This window comes from Phasianus colchicus, chromosome 13 (assembly GCF_987193195.1).
Source record: "Phasianus colchicus chromosome 13, bPhaCol1.hap1.1, whole genome shotgun sequence".
NCBI classification, from domain to species: Eukaryota; Metazoa; Chordata; class Aves; order Galliformes; family Phasianidae; genus Phasianus; species Phasianus colchicus.
The window spans coordinates 18,058,815-18,078,652 of NC_143448.1; the positions used below are offsets into that span (position 1 = coordinate 18,058,815).

The 19,838-nt window shown below is 58.5% G+C and overlaps 1 protein-coding gene across 2 annotated transcripts in view; it reads right to left on the reverse strand.

Moving 5' to 3' along the window:
- The window catches only part of GSE1 (Gse1 coiled-coil protein), an 85,738-nt gene that overhangs the window by 41,379 nt on the left and 24,521 nt on the right, over positions 1–19,838 (reverse strand). For both annotated transcript variants that reach the window (XM_031614941.2, XM_090149452.1), the window contains exon 2: positions 18,493–18,649. In XM_031614941.2, the coding sequence (XP_031470801.2) occupies positions 18,493–18,649 (157 nt within the window). The remainder of the gene's footprint in view (positions 1–18,492; positions 18,650–19,838) is intronic.

The following is a 19,838-nucleotide window of genomic DNA, read 5'->3' on the forward strand; positions in this document are numbered from 1 at the left end:
ATACTTGTTTTATGACATAGCTGTCTTTTCTGACAGCGGGAGAGCCAGCTCAGCGAGAAACCTCTCCAGCAGGTCTTCGTTGCTCGCCTAGAAGGTCGGTCCCGGCTCTCCGTTAGCGTCATCCCGCCCCACTGCCTTGCACAAGTTCTGCCGCCGGCACAGAGCCGCCCAGCCACGCGGCTTGGCTGCTTTTTGGTGGCGTTCGGGGCTGGGAAGGGCTTTTTGGGCAGACACCAAAATGCCATTCTGCAGACTTGTGTCTCCCAAACGGCATCGCTGTCCTCGTGGGTACCAGCCCCAAGCTGTCCCCAACGTGAGAGCGCCCTGTCCCGGCAGCGGGAGGGAAGGGAGGGGATAGGAAAGTCCCTGATAATGGGTTTCCAACTTGGAGGCTGTGCCAAAGGATGAGAAATCGCCTCCCTGACCCAGCCCTGGAGCTCACAGCTGCTCTCCATCACCGCTTCCCAGCGCCACGTCACCCACGGTCCTGTGCCCTTTGGAGCTGGAGCCCATCCCTGTGAGCACGGGGATAACCAGTGCATGGGGGCCAAGCCCTGGGAGCACACTGCTGTGGGTGGAGGGGTCAGAGCTCGCATGGGGACCAGGGGCTGTCCAGGGCAGGTGGCAGCAGAGCCTGCGTGGGGCCATGTAGGAGCCCAGGGCCTGTCCCCCCACCCCTTCATCCCTCCCGGCAGTCTTTGTACGCCTGCGAGCAGGCACCTCCGGGGTGAACACATTAAGGAAACACAAAGCAGATCCGAGACACATTTCGGCTGCAATTTTCTCTGTTCCATTATTGACAAACAAGCTGCTTCTCGCAGGTGACGGCGAGGCCAGCGCGGCAGCTGGGGCACCACGGTGTGTGCCAGCCCCATGTCCTGCCAGCTGGTCTGCCCCCGGCACAGGGCACGCCACGATGCTCAACCCCCTGGCCCCAAACCGCTCCCGGGTAAATGATGCAGAAGCACCATCCCCGCAACAGAGAAGGGAAAGGAAGAGCTAAGGAGCTCCGCAGGCTAGAGGCCAGCACCGTGGGACAGTGCCATATCCCTCCCCAAAATCAGAGCTCTGTCCCACTTCTCCTGGAGCAGAGGGCTGCTCCCCGGCCGGGGCTCAGCGCCGTGCCGAGTCTGTCGTTAGCGCCGTGCCAAACCCAAAGTGGCTGCTTCGAAACTGCAATCCAATAAAAGTGCTACTTGTCTATTTATCATCCTCAGGGCTTTTTATCACAGTGCAGATGGCTGCTACCTTCGCAAGGCACAGCAGTGTGCTGGCACGCGCCTGCCGCACAGAAGCTCGAGCGCCGCAGAGTCTGTGCTTACACCTGCGAGGAGCCGACAGGCCGCCTGCTCCGGCTCCAGCGAGAGGCCCCTTGCAGGATGAGACCCAGCTCGGATGGCGTTTGCACCAGCCACCAGCACGGTGTGTTTGCCCCGGGCATCAGCACCGGGCATTTGCACCACGCATCTGCATAGGGCGTTTGCAGCAGGCATCCACAGCCTGTAATTAAGGCGGACGCGAGTTTTCTCGGCAGCAGAAACACAGCGGCGCGGCTCCGTGCGGGCGCAGGGCAGTGGGTGGGAGCTGCTGGAGCAGGTGATTAAAGCCGTATTAAGTGTCTGTCTGCACGCGGGAGAACACACACCTAATTACCCAGCCGGAGTCGGCCGGGAGGGAGGAGCGGCCCCGATCGCAATCGCATAATGAAGTGCAACGCGGGGCCAGACCTGGCGCGGGCGGTAATTAACAGACGGCAAAGTCAGGATTGCAGCGGCCGCGCTTGGGTGTGCACAGCCCCGAGGTGGGGCAGGCAGCGGGATGGGGTCCACACAGCAGCTCTGTGTGGCAGGAACATTTCCCGAGGCTGGGCACCGCCCTGTGAACCCAGCAAGCGCCGTGCACAAAGGTCGGAGATGTTCACCCATGTTCTGCGTCCCCAGAGCCAACCTGCTCACGGCTCTGGTCCAACCGCGTGGCGTTAGGCATCACTCCGGTCAGCATCATCCCGTCAGTTATGGGGCCAGCTGGAAGCTCACCCCTTGGGCTTGCACGGAGGGCAGGCAAGCTGCCAGTGCACCCAGCCCTGGCTGAGAGCCACGGTGAGACACCGTTGCATGGGCGTCGAAAGCGGTCCATTCGGCTCCGGGCGGCGATGCCGGGACGCGCCGGGTAGACGCCGCTGCACAAAGCGTCTGCGGGGCCGCAGGAGCTGCCGGCTCCACCTATTGCTCAAGAAGCCAAGCTGCCAAACCCACGCTGCCGCTCCCCCAGCGAGTCCAGCGGGTCGACAGCGCCCGGGGAGCCGCTGCGTCGCCCCGCCTGCGTCCGCAGCACCGCTGCAGGGACCCCACGCCCGCTCCTCCCTGCCGCTGGCCCAGCCGGTTCACAAGAGGCCAGGCTTGCCTAGGAACGCCGCTTGCATCAGCCCCGACCCAGCTGGCACCGCTCGCAGGCGGGTACGTGCTGTGCCGTGCTGTGCCGTGCCGTGCCACGACAGCAGCAGGGTAGCACGCCAAGGTCAGATCCTTGCAGATAAAGGCACGGCCACATCGCAGGGACCCCCCTGCATGGCACAGCATGGATGGGGACCCCACTGCATCTCAATCCGCCCCCAGCACACCGCAAGTGCCAGCATCCCTGGCGAGATGACAGCCCCCAAAGAGCAGCACAGCGGGGAGACGGGAGGACGTCCCCTCCCTCTCCTCTCTTTTTCTCTCTCTCTTTTTTTTTTTTTTTCCCGAGCTCTCCAGAACAAAGTACACACTCTACCTCTTCAAACCCACCACCATCTGTCCGTCCGTCTGAGCGCTGCGTCGCCGCCGGAGCCTCAGTCCCGCCGCTCGCTCACAGCGGCCGCCTGCGAGCAGATGGTGCCAGGGGAAGGACGAGACCCAGCCTCGCAGGGCCTTGCCGCCGGCAGGTCACGGCACAGCTCTGCCTCCCTGACCCTCATTCTCCCCAGCACGGTAATTACCCGGCGTGCCGAGCACACAGCCTGTGCCGGGTCATTGTGCCGGACATCAACAAAGGGCGGCTGATGGCGAGACCTCCCGACCCCTGCCACCCCGTGCCCAAAAGAGCAATAAATCACCGGGAGGTGACAGGGCCAGGCTGGCTGGCGGGGAAGTGGACGCCCTGTGCAGCCCCGTGCTTGTTTGTGGGGATGGAACCATGGGAAAAGCCATGCAGTAAACAAGCCCCGGTGCCTGTGCTGGGGTCAGAGAGGCTGTGCAAAGCCTGAGGTCCGCGTGGGCAACAGCACTGCAATGGGAAAGGGGAGGGCAGGGAGCCTGTCCCTGCTGTTTTGCGCTCTTTGGGGACAAGCGTAGCAAGAGAGGGGGTGAAGGATGCTCCCCACGTCACACCCCTCTGGTCATGGCCTGTTAATGGGGAACTTCATGGGTGAAGCAACCCGGAGCATGCCGCAGCCATCTGCTTCGGGTGCTGAGCTGCTTTGACCTTGCTGTTAAAAGCAGTTTGCAAAGCAGATGTCGTGCCCTCCCTCCCAGCCCTGCAGCTCTACCTGCCCCCAGGACCACCAGTGTGCCACTACCGGCCACCTTGGGGCCACTGCACCTTTGCAGGACAGGCAAAGCAAAACCAAACGCAAAGGCATACTGCAAAAGGCTGGAAAACTCACTGCAGGAGCAAAACTCCTCCATCTCCTGGAGGAATTTGGGGCAGCGAGGTGAAGGACATTGGGTCCCCAAACCACGGCCACCCTGTGCAGCCGGCTGAGCAGGACACGCTCTGTCCCCGGGTGCCCGTCACCGCTCCCACGAGGAGCAGCAGCCCTCACGCTGACTGAGGCAGTGCTATTTAGAGAGCTCTCTGCTCTGAGTCACAGCCCAACGAGCTAATTCCCTGCAAAGCAGCCGCCTCACAGTGCAGCACAAAGGCAACCGGCTCCGCTGCGCGCACTCATGCACGCACGCAGCACAGCACGGCACAGCACGGCACACCCCAATGCCCCCAGAGCAAAGGGCCAGGTGACAGCTCCCGGCTCTCTTCCACCACCCATCCCAGCCCATCCCCAGGGGTTTCGGCCCGGGGTGAGCCCCCGTATTTTCTCCAGGTCCCTGAGAGTGCCTAATGCCGGTGTCTTTTGGACTCATTAAAATTCATTCTGCATGATTTAGGACCTAATCTCGGTGAAACTCCACAGTGCTTTATTAATAGCACATTAGCGGATAATTCATGCATTCGGATGAAAAATCATCCTGTGTTATTCTCTGGGAGGAGGGGACAGGGGGGGACAGGGCGCGAGGAGGGAGGGGGCTCTCCCATCCTCCTGCACCTCCACGCCGCGCGTCACGGCAAGGCAGCAGCCCTTCTGACAACTGCCACCACTCATTAATCTTGACGAGTTTTCTGCTGAATATTCTTCCACGGGCTTTCAAACTGTTCACTAATTGCAATTAATCACTTACCGAAACAGATGTCAGGAACAATGGAATTGGGAAGTCTGGAGGCTTGATAAAGCTGTCAGAGGAGCGCGCTCGTGTGGCGGCGGGTGCCAAAAGGCGCCTGTGACACCTTCCCCCAGCCATGTGCTCAGGGGACCCGGTGACCCCTGTACTGCCTGCACAGCATCTGTGCATCCCCACTCTGTGCCTGGCCGGAGGAAACCCATAGCCATGGGGCACGGGGCCCTGCAAACTATGGGGTGACGGGGAGGAAGGAATGGGGATGGGGACGTGGGAACAGGCTGTGCATTTTGGTACTGTTAGCAGCAAGAACGCACGCTGCTGAGAGATGTTGCAGCCCCACAGGACAATTTGGGGGAGCCGAACGTCCCCACTGGGAATATCTCTGACTGCACGAAGGCTCCGGTCTTGCCCCGCTGTCTCCCACTGCTGAAGCAGGCAGCAGTGAGCCCCAGCAGGGCGTCACGTTCGCGGTGCTTCACGCAGGCGACGGCACGTTCCCTATCCCTGCCAGACGCTGCTTTAGCACCAGCAGGGATCCAACAGCCTTCCCAGGCGGGCGCTCCGCGTTGTTTACCCATCACACATGAAAGGTGCTGAGCTGACAGCTCCAGAGACGGAAGATTTCCCCCTCCCCATCCCCATCCCTGTCCCAGTCCCCATTGAGGCTCAGCTTGGGGACCTGCCTCTCTTCAGAACGCCTGGGTGCCTTCACCCTCCTTGCCACAGCCCAGTTTGGAGATCCCAAAAGCCACTCCACAGGTGACCCCAGTAAGGGGCTGCTTGTCCCCGAGGTTCAACTGAGCTGCGCACAGCAGCATCTCAGCTACTACCAGGACTGGGGACATTCTATGGGAACAACAAGACAGGGGACAGGCAGAATACGCTGCGCAGCCCCATGAGCAGCTGAGCACAATTAGCCCTGAGTCCCTGCAGCCCCAGTGCACTGCCAGGTCTGTTCACGAAGCGTGTGATGGGGACACACCGCCTTGGGGACAACGTGTGGTCCCAGCAGGCAGACCTGAGAGCTGACAGCATCCTTGCAGGGGCGAGCCAGACCCAGGGCTCGCGACCAGCGCGGCCCCAACACATGTTACAATAAATATTCCGCACAGACACCGTTCCATATGTATGATCCTGTGGGGTGATGATTTTTCTACTGATCACTGGAAGTGACAGCTGTGTGAAGAGCACTAGAAACAAAGGCACCGACTGCTCTCCCCGTTACACTCCGCTAGCGAGATGACGGTGTGACACGGAGCGGCAGCATCTGGTGGTGCAGGGACCAGGACAGGATGCCTGTTAGCTGTGGGCACAAAGGGGCAGGTGCTCTGCCCTGCTGCTTCAGAGCCTTTTTGTGCCCAAGAGCTGATGCTTGCTCCCAGGGAAATGCTGAACCAGTGTGGGGAGCGATGAGGATGTCTCATCCATACGTGCACAGCTCCATGGACCCACATAGGGTGACGTGCAGCGGGACGGGGTACAGGGAACACCATGCCCAGCCCAGGCTTGTTCAATATTTGCCTTCAATTTGCCAGTGTTCCCTCCCTGCAGATAGCAGCAGGGCTGTGGCACGTACAGGAGGGAGAAGCGCCGGGTTTGGTTAATTATTAGCGAACATGCAAATTCCCCCTACATGAGATAACAATAAACACCACGATTTCAGAGAGATAAACAGGGCTTTAAATTTCCAGCAGCCTTTACTGGTGTAAAAATAAGCGTCCCTTATTTATTTAGCTCCTTTGAGAAACCACATCAGTCCCCAAACACAGTCTTTTACTGTCAAGCTACAGTAGAAGCCTTTATACACAGCAAAGATACTGACAGCTACCCCTAGCACAACCATCTTTTATTCATGCTCATAATATAAACTGTATTCCCTCGGAAACAAAAGGATTTAACTCGCTGCTGGCCAGGGCTGCCTGGTGCTCTGCGAGGGAGAGGTCGGTGCCACGTGGCCACTGCTGTCCATTGGCCCCTGGGGACAGCTATGGGTGGCAGAGCAAAACCCCAGTGCCTGGCGCTTCCGAAATCCAGGAGGGCACAAAGAGGAGTGAGGAAATGGAGGTTAAAGGCACAGGAAGCTCCAGGCACACAGCTCGCGCTGCTCCAGCACATCCAGGGCGAAAATAAAGCAAATAAAATCCACCCATCCAACGCTGAGCGATTGGGCAAAGCCCTGCACTCTGCGGAGCTGAATCCCATCCTTCCTTCAAATAAGCAGGCAAAGCAGTGGTTACAAGAGTGGTTCGTATTTAATAATGCAATTTATATTCCACTCTCAACATAAACTATTGTAAAGGCACACTAATGTAAAAATACATCTGGCTTGTCAATAGTTTATCTTCTGGATCTGCATCTAAATCCCTGGGCATTCTTGACTTATGGCTGCACCAGTGTCTAATGAATAAAAAGGTGCAAATTATAGGCCTTGCTTTAATGCTCATCATAAAATTAGATGATAGTTGCAAAAGCTGCATTCTCCTGCCCACAGTGCAGCAATGGTAAGCTATAAATAAAGTGTATTTAATGTATCCCAGCGCTGTGCAGAGCCAGGAAACAGTATGTTACTGCACAGCCTTCAATGGATCCGCCACAAGTTCAATGAAGTGATAACTGATCCATCATGTGAATTTATGTTAACTGTCTGCTCACAAAGTCATGGCCTCAACACTGTAAATAGCCTACAATCCTTCTAGCATGGCCTGCCTGCCAATAAAACTGTCACCGGCAGGCTTGTAGCAAGCACCTTAGGACAGTGGAAACAAACCATTAAGTTCTTGGGTTTCGGCTTCGCCTCGCTCAGCCCCACCAGGCTCAGCTGCACAACTGTGTCCAATGGTGCCCTGGTGCTCCTCCTAGCAACCCCACCTGTCTGCTGAGTCAGGCAGGGCAGGATGTCCCCAACCAACAGGGGAGATGTCCTCAGCAAGGAGACGTCCCCAACCAATAAGGGAGATGTCCCCAGCAAGGCGACTTCCCAACCAACACAGCAGATACCCCCAGCAAGTAGATGCTCCCAAGACGTCCCCAACCAATAAAGCAGATGAGCCCAGCAAGGAGATGTCCCCGACATGATGTCCCCAAGCAGCCCAACGCCATACAGACCCCACACCACACCTCCAGGCAGGTAAAAGAGCTGGGCACGGGGACACTCCAAGGGAAAGCACCGTTTGCCATATCCCAGCTCTCATTAACGTGGTGCTGAGCAGCCCCTAATAATAGCAACAGTAAATTCCCCTAACCAATTCGGGTCCATTTCTATAAATAATGTAGAATCTTTTTATTTACTGACAGGTTGTAAAAGTATCAGTGAGAATAATGTGAAATCAGGCACTGCTGAATAATTCATGGCAGCAGCTCAGCTCTCCCCTTCCCCGCGCTCCCCCGGCCCCAGCATTTACACGGCAGCACCTTGCACCCTGCTTATCTCATAAAACCCAGGACTAACAGCCTGGCACTAATTCTTCATCAATTGGGACTTTTATGGCCGGAAGTGATGAAAAAAATAGAAGGAAATAAAAATAACCCTGGGTGCACCCTATCAAAAATGCACGGTGCTGTGCGCGCCTCTGCACGGCGCTGCACCCGCGTCCCCAACCCCACCATGCTCTGCGTGTTCCAACTGCAACTCCACCCACCTTCCAGCCCCTCCAAAAATCAGCAGTAATTAGCAACGTCTGCTGTGCTGTCACAGGATGTGAGACCAATGCAAAGACCTATGGCAACAGGAGGATGGTCACCATCCCCGTGCCACCCTCGGGGACACCGGTGCCCTGTTCCTGCTGCCATCAGGGGCAGCTCAAGCCCTGTGCCACCCCCCAGCCAACATCACTCCCATCCCTCATCCCTCCCCCAGCAGTCAGGACCCCCCCGATACACCCTCCCTCCCCCCCAGAACAATACCTCCCCGTGCTGTTTTGATGTGCGGCACAAAGCCGGGAGAGCTTTCCATGTAACATGATAAAAGCAAGTCCCCAGCCAGCACAATTATTTGATAATTCTCCCTTAACACCCATCAAATTAAAGCAATGTCCAAGGGCTGCCTGAAGTGGCACTGATAGGTATTAAACTTTAATGAGATTTAATGGCACTGCCCTACTTTTTAAGCGCTTGGGCCTACATTTATGAACATTTAATTTCCCGGGCCCTGACCTCTTTTTCTCCGCCGGCACAGCTGGATCCTGTTAGCACTGCCGACCCCGACCCCACACCTCGGGGCGATGTGGGGCTGAGATCCATCCCAGGGTGCTGCAGGGCGATGCCAAGGGGAGCCTGGGAGACACAGGCAGATGTGATTCACCAGCAGCAAGAGCAGCCAAATTTATGGAATAACTTAATTAATTTGCTCCCGGAACGATACTATACCACGGGTCAGATTGGCTTAGGGCTGCTGTGGTGAGCGTTTGGCTCTCATCATGCTGCTTGATTGCATTTCGGAACCTCCGGTTGGGTGAAGCTGCCTGCAAAGCCATCACTGCCTGCCAGCCCGCTGCATGGGGACAAATCCCGACCCCAGCCCCCAAATATCCCTTGGAGCGATGGCAGCCTGGCCCTGCAGTGCTGCTCCAGTTTGTTGCTGCCCTCTAGCGTGTATAGGATAGGCCATCCCCACTGTCACTTGTCCCCAGGCTCAAATGCCCCCTGAGTCACACGGTGGCCCCCAAACTGGGGATGCAAGATGGGTACAGGTGAGCGCTGCGCATCACCTCTTGCACCTAATGCGTGGCCCAGAGCAAAGAAGGAACACCCCAACAAGGGTACACTGAGAGTTTCACACCTTCCTGGGGAGAGCCTAGCACTGTGCAGCAACACAGCAACACAGCTGTCCCATCGCTGGCCCCAAACCCTCCCCACAACCCCAGCCCCGAACGCACGGAATGCAAAGGCAGGGCAATAAAAGGGAGCGTTATCAAGTCCCAGCAGAGCCAAGAGCCTGCACCGAGCTGGGGAGGAAAGCAGAAAGGAGGGAGAGGAGGAGGAGAAAAAAAAAAAAAAAAAAAAAAAAAAAGCCCACCCTTAACCCCGAGATCACTTATCATTCAGGCTGCATCACGCATCTTGAAAGTGCAGACACAAAAATGTAATGTCATAACATTCGCAGTTCAATAACCTTTGCTTCACGAGACGGCTTGAACTGTCAGAGGAGCTGGAAGGTAAATATTTCAGCGCACAGGCACTGAATGCAAAGGCGTGGGGAGGGAGAGCTGGGAGGCGCGGGCGGCCTCGGCTTTCCCATCTCGCCTCGACACGTTAAAATATCCCCCACCGTAAATCCCGGCCGGCGCTGGGGAAAGGCCGCAGAGCGGATAAAATATGAGCAGATATAAAGCCAGACACCTTTATTGTTCTGCAAAGTCTTCCAACAAGTGATGAATCCACAGCTTGACCCTAACCCATCATATTGTTATACGGAGGAAACAAAGCTGGAGCCGACAGCCGCGGCTGGAATGGGGTGGGATGCTGTGGCCCCACGGCGACAGCGAGCAGCTGGGGACAGGCATTGGTTTCATCTGATCTCTGTGTCGCCAAAATAACCCACTGCCCTTCCGGGGAGCAGGATGGAGGCCAGCCCCTCCCAACCAGCCCTCCCCAACGGCACGAATTCCCCGCAGCCGGGGTTAATGGCAGCAACCCTAGCGAACGCAGAGCCTGTGGGTTAATGGGGATGGCAATGCTGTGGCTGCAGGGGTCAGAGCCAGCGGAGAGCCATAGGGGTGAGAAGACATGAACCCAAAGGTGGAAAATCATAGAACCGTAGAATGGCCTGGGTTGAAAAGGAGCACAGTGCTCATCTAGTTCCAACCCCCTGCTGTGTGCAGGGTCGCCAACCAGCAGACCAGGCTGCCCAGAGCCACATCCACCTGGCCTTGAATGCCTGCAGGGATGGGGCATCCACAGCCTCCTTGGGCAACCTGTTCCAGTGCCTCACCACTGGAAAATCCCTAAAGAGGCTTGAAGCTGGGAAGCAGCTGGCTACCCTCACAGCAGCAGCATCCTGCGTGTCCGCAGGGGTGGCACAGTGCGCAGCAGCACTGCTTACACAGACCACCCAGGTCCCCTTGGGTTGCACAGACCCCCACATAGTGCACAACACGGCAAACTGGGGGCACCCACAGATACCCACCCACGGGGCTTCACCCACCCCGCTGCTGCTCCGCACCCCAGGACACCCAGCAGCGTGCCCACACAGCTCAGACACCCACCTACACCCCCATGACCCGCAGCGGTGCCGCTCCGCTCTGCCGCTCTGCCTCTCTGCCCCGGGATGACGGCAAGGAACAGTTTGACAGCATCGAGGAGCGGTTCAACGGCACCGAGGAACGGTTCAACAGCCTCCACCCCACGTAGGGCGAGCGGCAACAGGCAGCGTCGCACCCTCCCCAAAACACCTGCTAGGTCGTGCTGGCAGCGGGCGCGCGCCTGGGGCGGGCGGGATGAGAGGTGGTGGGGAGCGCGCCAGGGCCCGCAGCAAGAAGCAGCATGTCTGCCTCTTGGCAGCACAACAGAGAGCAGGTGACAAGCACGCCGGCGTTCGCTTTATTACAGGAAGCGAGCGCACAAGCATCTGACTGCGCTCTGCCCGCGGGAACCCCCCCCCCCCCTCCTTCTATGGTTAACCCTCCCATCTCCGGCGGCACGCGCACCCCTGGTTTGGTGCATTCCCCCTTCTCCCTCCATGTGCAAACCTCCCCGCGCTCCAACCCAGTTTTACAGGACGTGTAATTTTGCCAGTTCCATACATATCGCACTGGGTGTGCATAAAGGCTTGCAGCCCTCCTGAGAGCTGGGTTGGCTAGCGGGGTGGTGCTGCCCCACTGCACGCCCCAATGCCAGAAGTACGTGCCTCAATGCCAATGGGTTGCTTCATTCCCCCCCCACTGCTGCCCAGCTTTTGAGGTTTGGAGGCCCCGAGCTCCAGGAGCCAAGCTTACCACACCAGGCACAGCCCCAGCTCACCACCCACGATGGCTCCTGGATCTCACCTGCATTCTTCCCACTGGACCCAGGGTTGGCAGAGAGTTCCCAGAGAGTGGGGATGTGGCTGGGGGTGGGCAGCCCACCCTCACTCCCTGGGGAAGTGGCACCCAAATCCCATCCATCCTACCCCATCTTACGCCATCCAATCCTCGTCCCGCCCCATTGTTCCGGGGGCACCATGCCCTTCCCTGGCAGCCCCAAGCCTGGCACAAGGACCCCTCCTACTGAAAGGGTCCCCGCACTGCACGCCAAGCAGATCTCAGTGGTGTAAATACACACATATGTGTCAACACACGGGCGCGCACAAACATTTCTCCTCTGCAAACACTCCCCAAGACAACAAAATGAGCTGGCGCTGCTTTCCCTGCACTCACTCCCGCACCGACCCGTTCCTCTGACACAGCAATTAAAGGCAGACATTAATATTTAAATATCACCAGCACAAGAGAAGAAGCACAAATCAAATAAAAACGCTGCCACGCACCGTGCCGGCCCATCAAACCCTCTGTGCTGGAGACAGGAGGGCGCCAGGGGAAACACGTCCTGTGGGTGCCTGGGGACACAAGCAGCCTCGGTGGGTGGTGCAGAGCTGAGGACATGGGGGCTCTGGGGCTGCCCACCTGCTCGGAGAGGGATCAGAGCCACAAACCCTTCCGGAGAGAGGAAGAAGAGGAAGCAAGGAGCAAAAGGGTGGTAGTGAGAGAGCTGGCGGCACGCTTCTGCTTTGAACCGGATGGCCTCAAACTTCCCCAGCACACGGGAGCGCAGGGGCATGAGCCTGCTCCCGCAATGCCAAAAGCAGAACCCCTTTTTGTGGGCCAAGCAAGGAGGTGGTGAGCAAATGGTGAGCAAGCAGCAAGCAAACTGCAGTGCCACTGGGGGCGAAAGCAGCTTGGCACCCCCCCCCCCCAGACACCCGTACGGCCCCGCTGGTGCTAAGAGGCTGTGCCGGAGCAGCAAAGAGGATTTACTGCTAAACGCAAGGGGCTTTAGCGGCAATAACTTTCCCTCCTCTTGACTTAAATGGATTTTAAACTTCAAAAAGGATAGAGGGGGCAGGCTGCCAAGCAGTGGGGCCTTGCCAAAGGGCCGACCCCGCGGGCGCTGGGGGGCCGTGAGCCGAGCACAACGGCCGAGGCAGATGAGGGGAGGCAGATAAGGGCAGGGGGGTGGGAGCCGTGCCGCCCGCTCTTGCAGAAGCCCCGCGATAAGGCGGCTGCTGTTATCGGCACGGGAGCATTGGGGTTGTGCTTCCTCCCGCACTGCTCTGCAAGTGGGGTGCTGGGAAAAGAGGGGGCTGGATGCAAGGCAATGGTATACAGGCTCCCCCCTCAACCCTCCCCCCCCCCCCAGCAAGGGAAGCCAGGGCACGGAAAGTGCTATTTCAAGGGCAATCCCCTTGGCAGGCTTCCCGGAGCGGTCACACAGGAACACGCGGGCTCGTATGCGGTGCCAAGCTTTGTCCCTGCTGCCCCCCCCACAGGGCCTCGCTGCCCTTCGCTCCTCTGGCACCTCTTACAAACCCCAAACCTGCCCCGTGACCCCACCCCAAGGGCACAAAGCCCCCTTGGAATGCCCACAGCCCTGCACATGGTGCTGGCACCAAGGGTTCCTATGTCACCAGGGAGTCACTATGGCAGTGAGGAGTCTCTACGGCACCTGGTTCACATCCTCCCCCACCTCGAGCACTATGAGCACAGAGAAAGGCCATATCCCAAAGTTCAAGCTGCAGGCTGCCATGCCAAACCCCGCATTTGGGGCTGGCGCTGCTGGAGCTGGTTCACCCCACGGTGACAAGGAACACAGCCATTGGGAAAGGGTGATTGGAAGGAGCAGGAAGAAAAGGGATTAAAAACAGCCCCCTCCTGAGCTCTCCCCACCCCAAAACCTGCAGCCCCATTCTAGGTGCTGGCATGTCAGGAAGCGATAAAATGTTCTGGTTGCTGAGCTGCATGTCCCGCTGCACCCTCCCTCGTACCTCTCCCCAAGACGGCGGGAGCCCTGGCCCCCCGCCAAAGCCACTGTCTCCACTGTAATTCTCCCTGCCCCAGAGCCAACACACACACACACACGCACTCACCACCACCCCCTCCCTCCCTGAAAAAGTCCAGGGTGTGCGCACACACACGCTTGTGCGCACACACGCACACACATCTTGCACCCCCAGTGTGCAAACAGGTTCTGAGCACACACAGCTGGCAGCTGCAAGCACATCATTTGCAAAGTGCTTGCAAAACCCCCCCCCCCCAAAATCCCCTTCCCAAAACACCCCCCTGGCACCACGCAGCAGCCACCGGCACCGGCCACGCCACCGTTTGCCATCGTTCCACCCAACACCTACCCACAAGGTTATACAAACACACTGCCAAGCACACACGGCCTCGCGCACGCTTGCCTCACACGCACACAGCCCCGCGGGGGCACACCCACAAACCACACAGGCTCACCCATCTGCTCACACGCGCACGCGCGCTGGCCAAAAAGAGGAGCTGCCTTCTTCCCGTTGCATTCTCCCTCCATTAACTTCTCCAACAGATTCCTGCCGCTCAGCCCGGCGCCCACCTGCTGCAACGGGCACCCACCTGCTGCAGCTCCTCCGTGCCGAACCGGGTGCTGCTGCAGCAGGAAGGCTGCATGGAGGAAGCCGTGCTGCTTTCAGGACGCACAGCGGGCAACTCGTTAGGGGACACGGAGGGCAGCCAGGCGTTGGCACCCGCCATGCAAAGCAGGCACTGGGATGGGGCAGAAGGAAGGCGCCCCGGCCATTAGCGCTCTGCCGGCGCTCTGCCGGGCCTCGGGGCAAAGGGCAAGGCAGGGGTGGAAGAGCAAGGATGGAGGCGAGCAGATAAACACGCCGGGAGACGATGAGCCGGGAGATGGGCGAGACGCAGAGGCCGTGACCTCACCCTGCGGAGCGGGAGAGGCGGCAGCACGCCTTGGCCGGGCTCCCCGGGTAGAAGCGGACGGTTGGGTTAGCAAAACCCTCTGCAACTGACGAATAACGCAAGAGCTGCTGTGTGGGTAAACTGAAGCACGGCGAGGTGAGCAGCGCGATGCTACAGTTGCTCAGCCATCTGTGTCCCCATGCCCTACCACCACGCTGTCCCCTTGCCCCTCGCACTTTGACACGGGGTTTTGGAGGCCTTGGTGACATTGCAGGACACTGGGAGCCAGACCCAAGCACAACACTCAGCCCCAAAGGCAACACCACGGCCTGAGCCCCACGCTGGGATCTGAGTACAGCACTGAGCCCTGAGCCCTACACCAGGGTCTGAGTACAGCACTGAGCCCTAAAACTCACACTGGGGTGTCTGAGCACAACACTGAGCCCTCAGCCCCACACTGGGGTCTGAGCACAGTGCTGAGCCCTAAGCCCCAAACCTTAAGCCATACACTGGGGTCTGAGCACACTGCCATACCCTGAGCCCCACAATGGGGTCTGAGCACAGTGCTGAGCCCCACGCTGGGCTCAGCGCCCCGCACCCAGCCCTAAACCCACCACCCAGCCCCACCACCACCACGACCCTCTAACCCAAACCACGCAGCACCCACGACCCCCCCACATCGCACCCACCCATCGGGACCCCCCCCACGCCCATTCTCCGAGCCTTCCCATCGCAGCCCCGAGGCTCCCACTCAACCTCACCCCCTCCCCTCCCTCCCCATCCCGGGGCGGCTCTGCCCGAAGCGGGGTCCCGTCGGCACTCACCCAGCGGCCGCGCCGTCCAACGAGAGCCGCGCTCCTCCATGGGCTGCGCGCTGCCCGTGCGTGTGTGTGTGTGCGGAGCCGAGCAGAGCAGAGCAGAGCCGTGCCTCCCCCGCCGCTTCCTGCTTCCCTCGGCGCCCGCCCGCCGCCCCGGGAGCCGCACGGCTGGAGCGTGACTCACCGGGGGCCGGGCCGGGCAGGGCAGGGCCCGAGGGGGCGGGAGGGGGGAGGCCCCGGCTGGCACTGAACGGCGGCCACGTAGGGGGGGTGGGGGCACAGCCGGGGGAACGGAGCCCCCCCTAGGGGTGGGCAGCACCGGAGGGGATGGGAACCCCCAGTTTGGGGTGGGAGGGGGGATGTGAAAATGGGAAGGGAGCAGAGTGTAAAGGGGGGTCCGTGTGTCATACTGAGTGGCCATCACATCAGCGGTACCCAACACGGTGGTGGTCCCTCATATCGTGTTGGTAGTGCTCATCACATTAGTGGTACCCGACACATCAGTGGTATCCATCACATTGGGTGGTCCCAATGTCATACTGGGGGTACCCAACTCATCAGAGGTATCCAACACATCAGTGGTACCCATCACATTGGTGGTCCCCATATCGTATTGGGGGTACCCAACACATCAGTGGTACCCATCACATTGGTGGTCCCAATATCATATTGGAGGTACCCAACACATCAGTGGTACCCAACACATTGGTGGTCCCCCACATCATGTTGGCAGAGCCCATCACATTAGTGGTACCCAACACATCAGTGGTACCCATCACATTGGTGGTCCCAATATCATATTGGAGGTACCCAACACATCAGTGGTACCCATCACATTGGTGGTCCCAATATCATATCGGGGGTACCCAACACATCAGTGGTATCCATCACACTGGTGGTCCCAATGTCATATTGGGGGTACCCAACACATCAGTGGTACTCATCACATTGGTGGTCCCCATATCATACTGGGGGTACCCAACCACCAGTGCTACCTAACACATCGGTGATGCCCATCACAATGATGCTCCCCTGTATCATGTTGGTAGTGCCCATCATATTAGTGATACCCATCACATTGGTGGTCCCCGTTGTCATACTGGAGGTACCCATCACATCTGTGGTGCCCATCACATCAGTGGTCACCATATCATATTGGTAGTGCCCATCACATTGGTGGTACCCAACACACTGGTGGTAACATCATGTTGGTGGTCCCCATATCATGATGGTAGTGCCCACCATATTGATGGTATCCAACACAATGGTGGTCCCCATATGATATTGGTGCTACCCAACGCATTGGTGGTACCCATATCACATTGTTGGTCCCCATATCATATTGGTGGCATCCAACACATCAGTGGTGCTCATTACATCAGTGGTCACCATATCATATTGGTGGTACCCAACACACCGGTGGTGCCCATCACAATGGCTTTCCCCCATATCATGTTGGTACAGCTCATCACACCAGTGGTATCCATCACATCAGTGGTACCATCACATTGGTGGTGCCCATATCACACTGGGGGGTATCCAATACATCGGTGGCACCCAACACATTGCTGGAACCATCACATTGGTGGTCCCCATATCATACTGGGGGTACTCATCACATCTGTGGTGCCCATTACATCAATGGTCACCATATCATATTGGTAGTGCCCAACACACTGGTGGTAGCATCACATTGGTGGTCCCCACATCATGATGGTAGTGCCCACCATATTGATGGTATCCAACACAATGGTGGTCCCCATATCATGTTAGTGGTACCCACCACATCAGTGGTGCCCATCACATCGGTGGTGCCCATCACAGTGGCGGTGCCCACCATGTCAGTGAAGCCCACCACCTCTCTTAGCACTTTCTCCCATCTCCTTTTTCCTGTTCTATTTTAAATTTTTATAGCATTCTTTTTAAGGAATACGGAGGAACAAATGCACTTATCAGCAATTCTCACAAGGTATAAAGAGTCGCTTTTATCTCACTGCCTTTACTAATCTAGAGCGAGCCGATGCCTGTTAATTTTTTAATTTTCCTAGTGAATGCGTTTGTGGCTTTGTCAGCATCCATATACACATGCACACATAAACCCACTCTATCGGCACATGCAAGTTCCCAAAAATGGCCTGGGTGTGGGGAACATCCACTCCCACTTTGCACTTCCCATTGTCAGATCCCTGTTTCCCAGTCCCTCTCACTTTGTCAAACCCAAATAATTCGGGCAGGTGGGTTTAATGTCCCCGTGGGGCTGTCACCTGCATCCTACGCCAGTGGCCAGGAGCGCTTGGGCTCTGCGCTCATTGCTGGTGGCACCGGGAGGGGACCGCGGTGACGAGCACAGCTCTGCTTTTGCAACCACAAAGCAGTTTCATCTACGTTGTAAAGTGCTATGTGTCACACGAAGCTCACCAGGACACCCTGGGACATGCCACCACCTGGGGACACGGCAGTGCTTTGCGGACACAGAGCAGACAGGAGTGGCTGAGGATTCCTGCACTGATATGTCACTGTCACCACAGCACTGGGGCACAGGGGGGGTCCATCCCCGTCCCCACCGGGCAGGCAGGGCGAGTGCAGGCTGCCCACACGCCGAGCCTGAGGCTGGGAACGCCAGCACCCGGCCACAGCGTGCAGATGAGATGTGGCAGGCGTGTAACAAGCCATTAGTCACTGTCACCTTTGCCCGGCAGCCACTGGCAGGGTAATAAATCCAACGCTGACTCCAGCAGGCCCGTTCCAGGCCACAGCTCCCAGCTTGCCTCCATGCGCCGGGCTGTGAGCAGCTTGCAAATGCAGCCTGTACCCTCTGGGGACGCAGCGCTGGGGCTGCTGCACGGCTGTCCCTGGCCCCCTCCAGTGCTTGAGGCTGGGCTGGGAGCACAGCATCCCCCCGGGATTCCTGGGGTTGGCTCCCTGCCTGCTGCACCAGGCTGTCCCCAGCGCTGGGAGATGGCATTGGTGGTGGCTGCCTGATCAAATCAGCACGGCACGGTGCGGCAGGGCACGGCATGGCACAGCACGGCACAGCATGGCCTGTCTGGACAGCCCAGCAAACCAGTCCTGGGAGGCGGCAGGCGGGAAGCACGCATCGTGATGCCTCTCCCAAAAATGCTGCAGCTCCTGACGGACGAGGCAGCCGAGTCCTAGGAGCTGCAGCCCTGCCCAGCCCTGTGGGTCCCCCCTGGCCCCCAGCATGTCCTGCCCAACGCTGCGGCTCTCCATGGCGCCCGTGGCCTGACTCACTGCCCCCGGGGACAGCGGTGCCGCTGGGTCACCTCCCCATCTTCTCACACCCAAAACCACCGGGTGTACTCCCGCTGTTGCCAACAGGGGACAGCCCCTGGGGACCCACCACAGCACCGCAGCACCTACTTGTGGCTCCAGCGTCCGTTCCCTCTGCATCCAAAGCCGTCCGCTGGTTGCGCTCAGGGCCGATGTCCGTCCCTGGGTTCTCCCTGGTGCTCAGCACCCGGTGCCGGGGCTCAGTGCCTTGCTTTGCAGCGTGCGTCTCGAGGGTAGACGATGACACCTGGAAGAAAAGCAGCACAGAGGGACTCAGCGCCTTCTCCCGCTCCCCACCCCAAAAGCAGAGGGCCAAGCGGGGGCACAGACACGCACACAGGATGCTTTTGTTTTGCTGCCGGCAGATGCACGTGGCCGGTGCGGGGCTGCAGCTGGATCCGGGCACTGCTTCCAGCACAGCCAGACAAGAAAGGCTCTAGGGGGAAAGGGCGGGGGTGGGGGGGGCCATGAATCAAAGCGGCGTCCCCTCGCCGGCGAGCAGCAGCTGGCTGGGTCGGCTGCTACCGATTACTCAACCGGGCAGTGTTTACTCGAGATCAACAATTCCCCCTTGCCTTTCCTGCTGGCTCCGGGCAGGCGAATATACCGCACGGTGGGGATGGGCTTTCCACACCCCGACTGCCAAGCAGATTTTGTAGCCCTTAGAAAGGGAGATATGTTGCTTTTTAGCTCTCTTTAGGGCTGCCCGTGCCCACACTTGGCTCGCTGGTCGTGCCCATGCCCAAACCACCCAGCTCCCCGCAGCTCCCAGCCCACGGCAGTTGGATCTGTCACCCTCCTGCTCAGCGTGCACACAGAGCACAGCTCGTGCTGTCAGCAGCGCTGTTCATCTTTCATCAAGTGACAGCAAGGAGGCAGAGCATCCCAGCCCCAAGACGGACGCGGCACGGTTATTTTTGCCTCTGGAAGAGATGCACGAACAAAACATCCCTGGGATGTATGCACAGCATCTACAAAGCAGTCCCCAGGATGTTGCATCCGTGCAGCTGCAACAAAGCGCCCTGGGATGCTGCATCCAACAAAAACATCCCCAGGATGCTGCATCAGTGCAGCCCTGCAGCGCAGGGACCCCCCACTCCCCATCCAGGGACTGGGGTTGCAGAAGGAAAGGGTTGACTGATCCAGTTCTTCTCGGGATTAGTCCTATAAACCTGGAGAGCCTAAGTGAGATGGATGGCACATGAATTTTGCTGGGAAGCCCTCAGACTCAATGAGCCACACATGCGAGCAGCCGTATAAATTTACCGCTCGCTTCCTGGAAAGGTTTAATTTATGGAATCCATATGGCAGCGCCGCGCAACCGCGAGCACTCGGCGCATCCCGTGAGCCCTCAAGTGGCTCCAATTGGCAGAGTGCCACCCTGGCCACCACCACACGGCTGTGGGGTGCTCCTTTCCACCCCACAGAAGCAGATG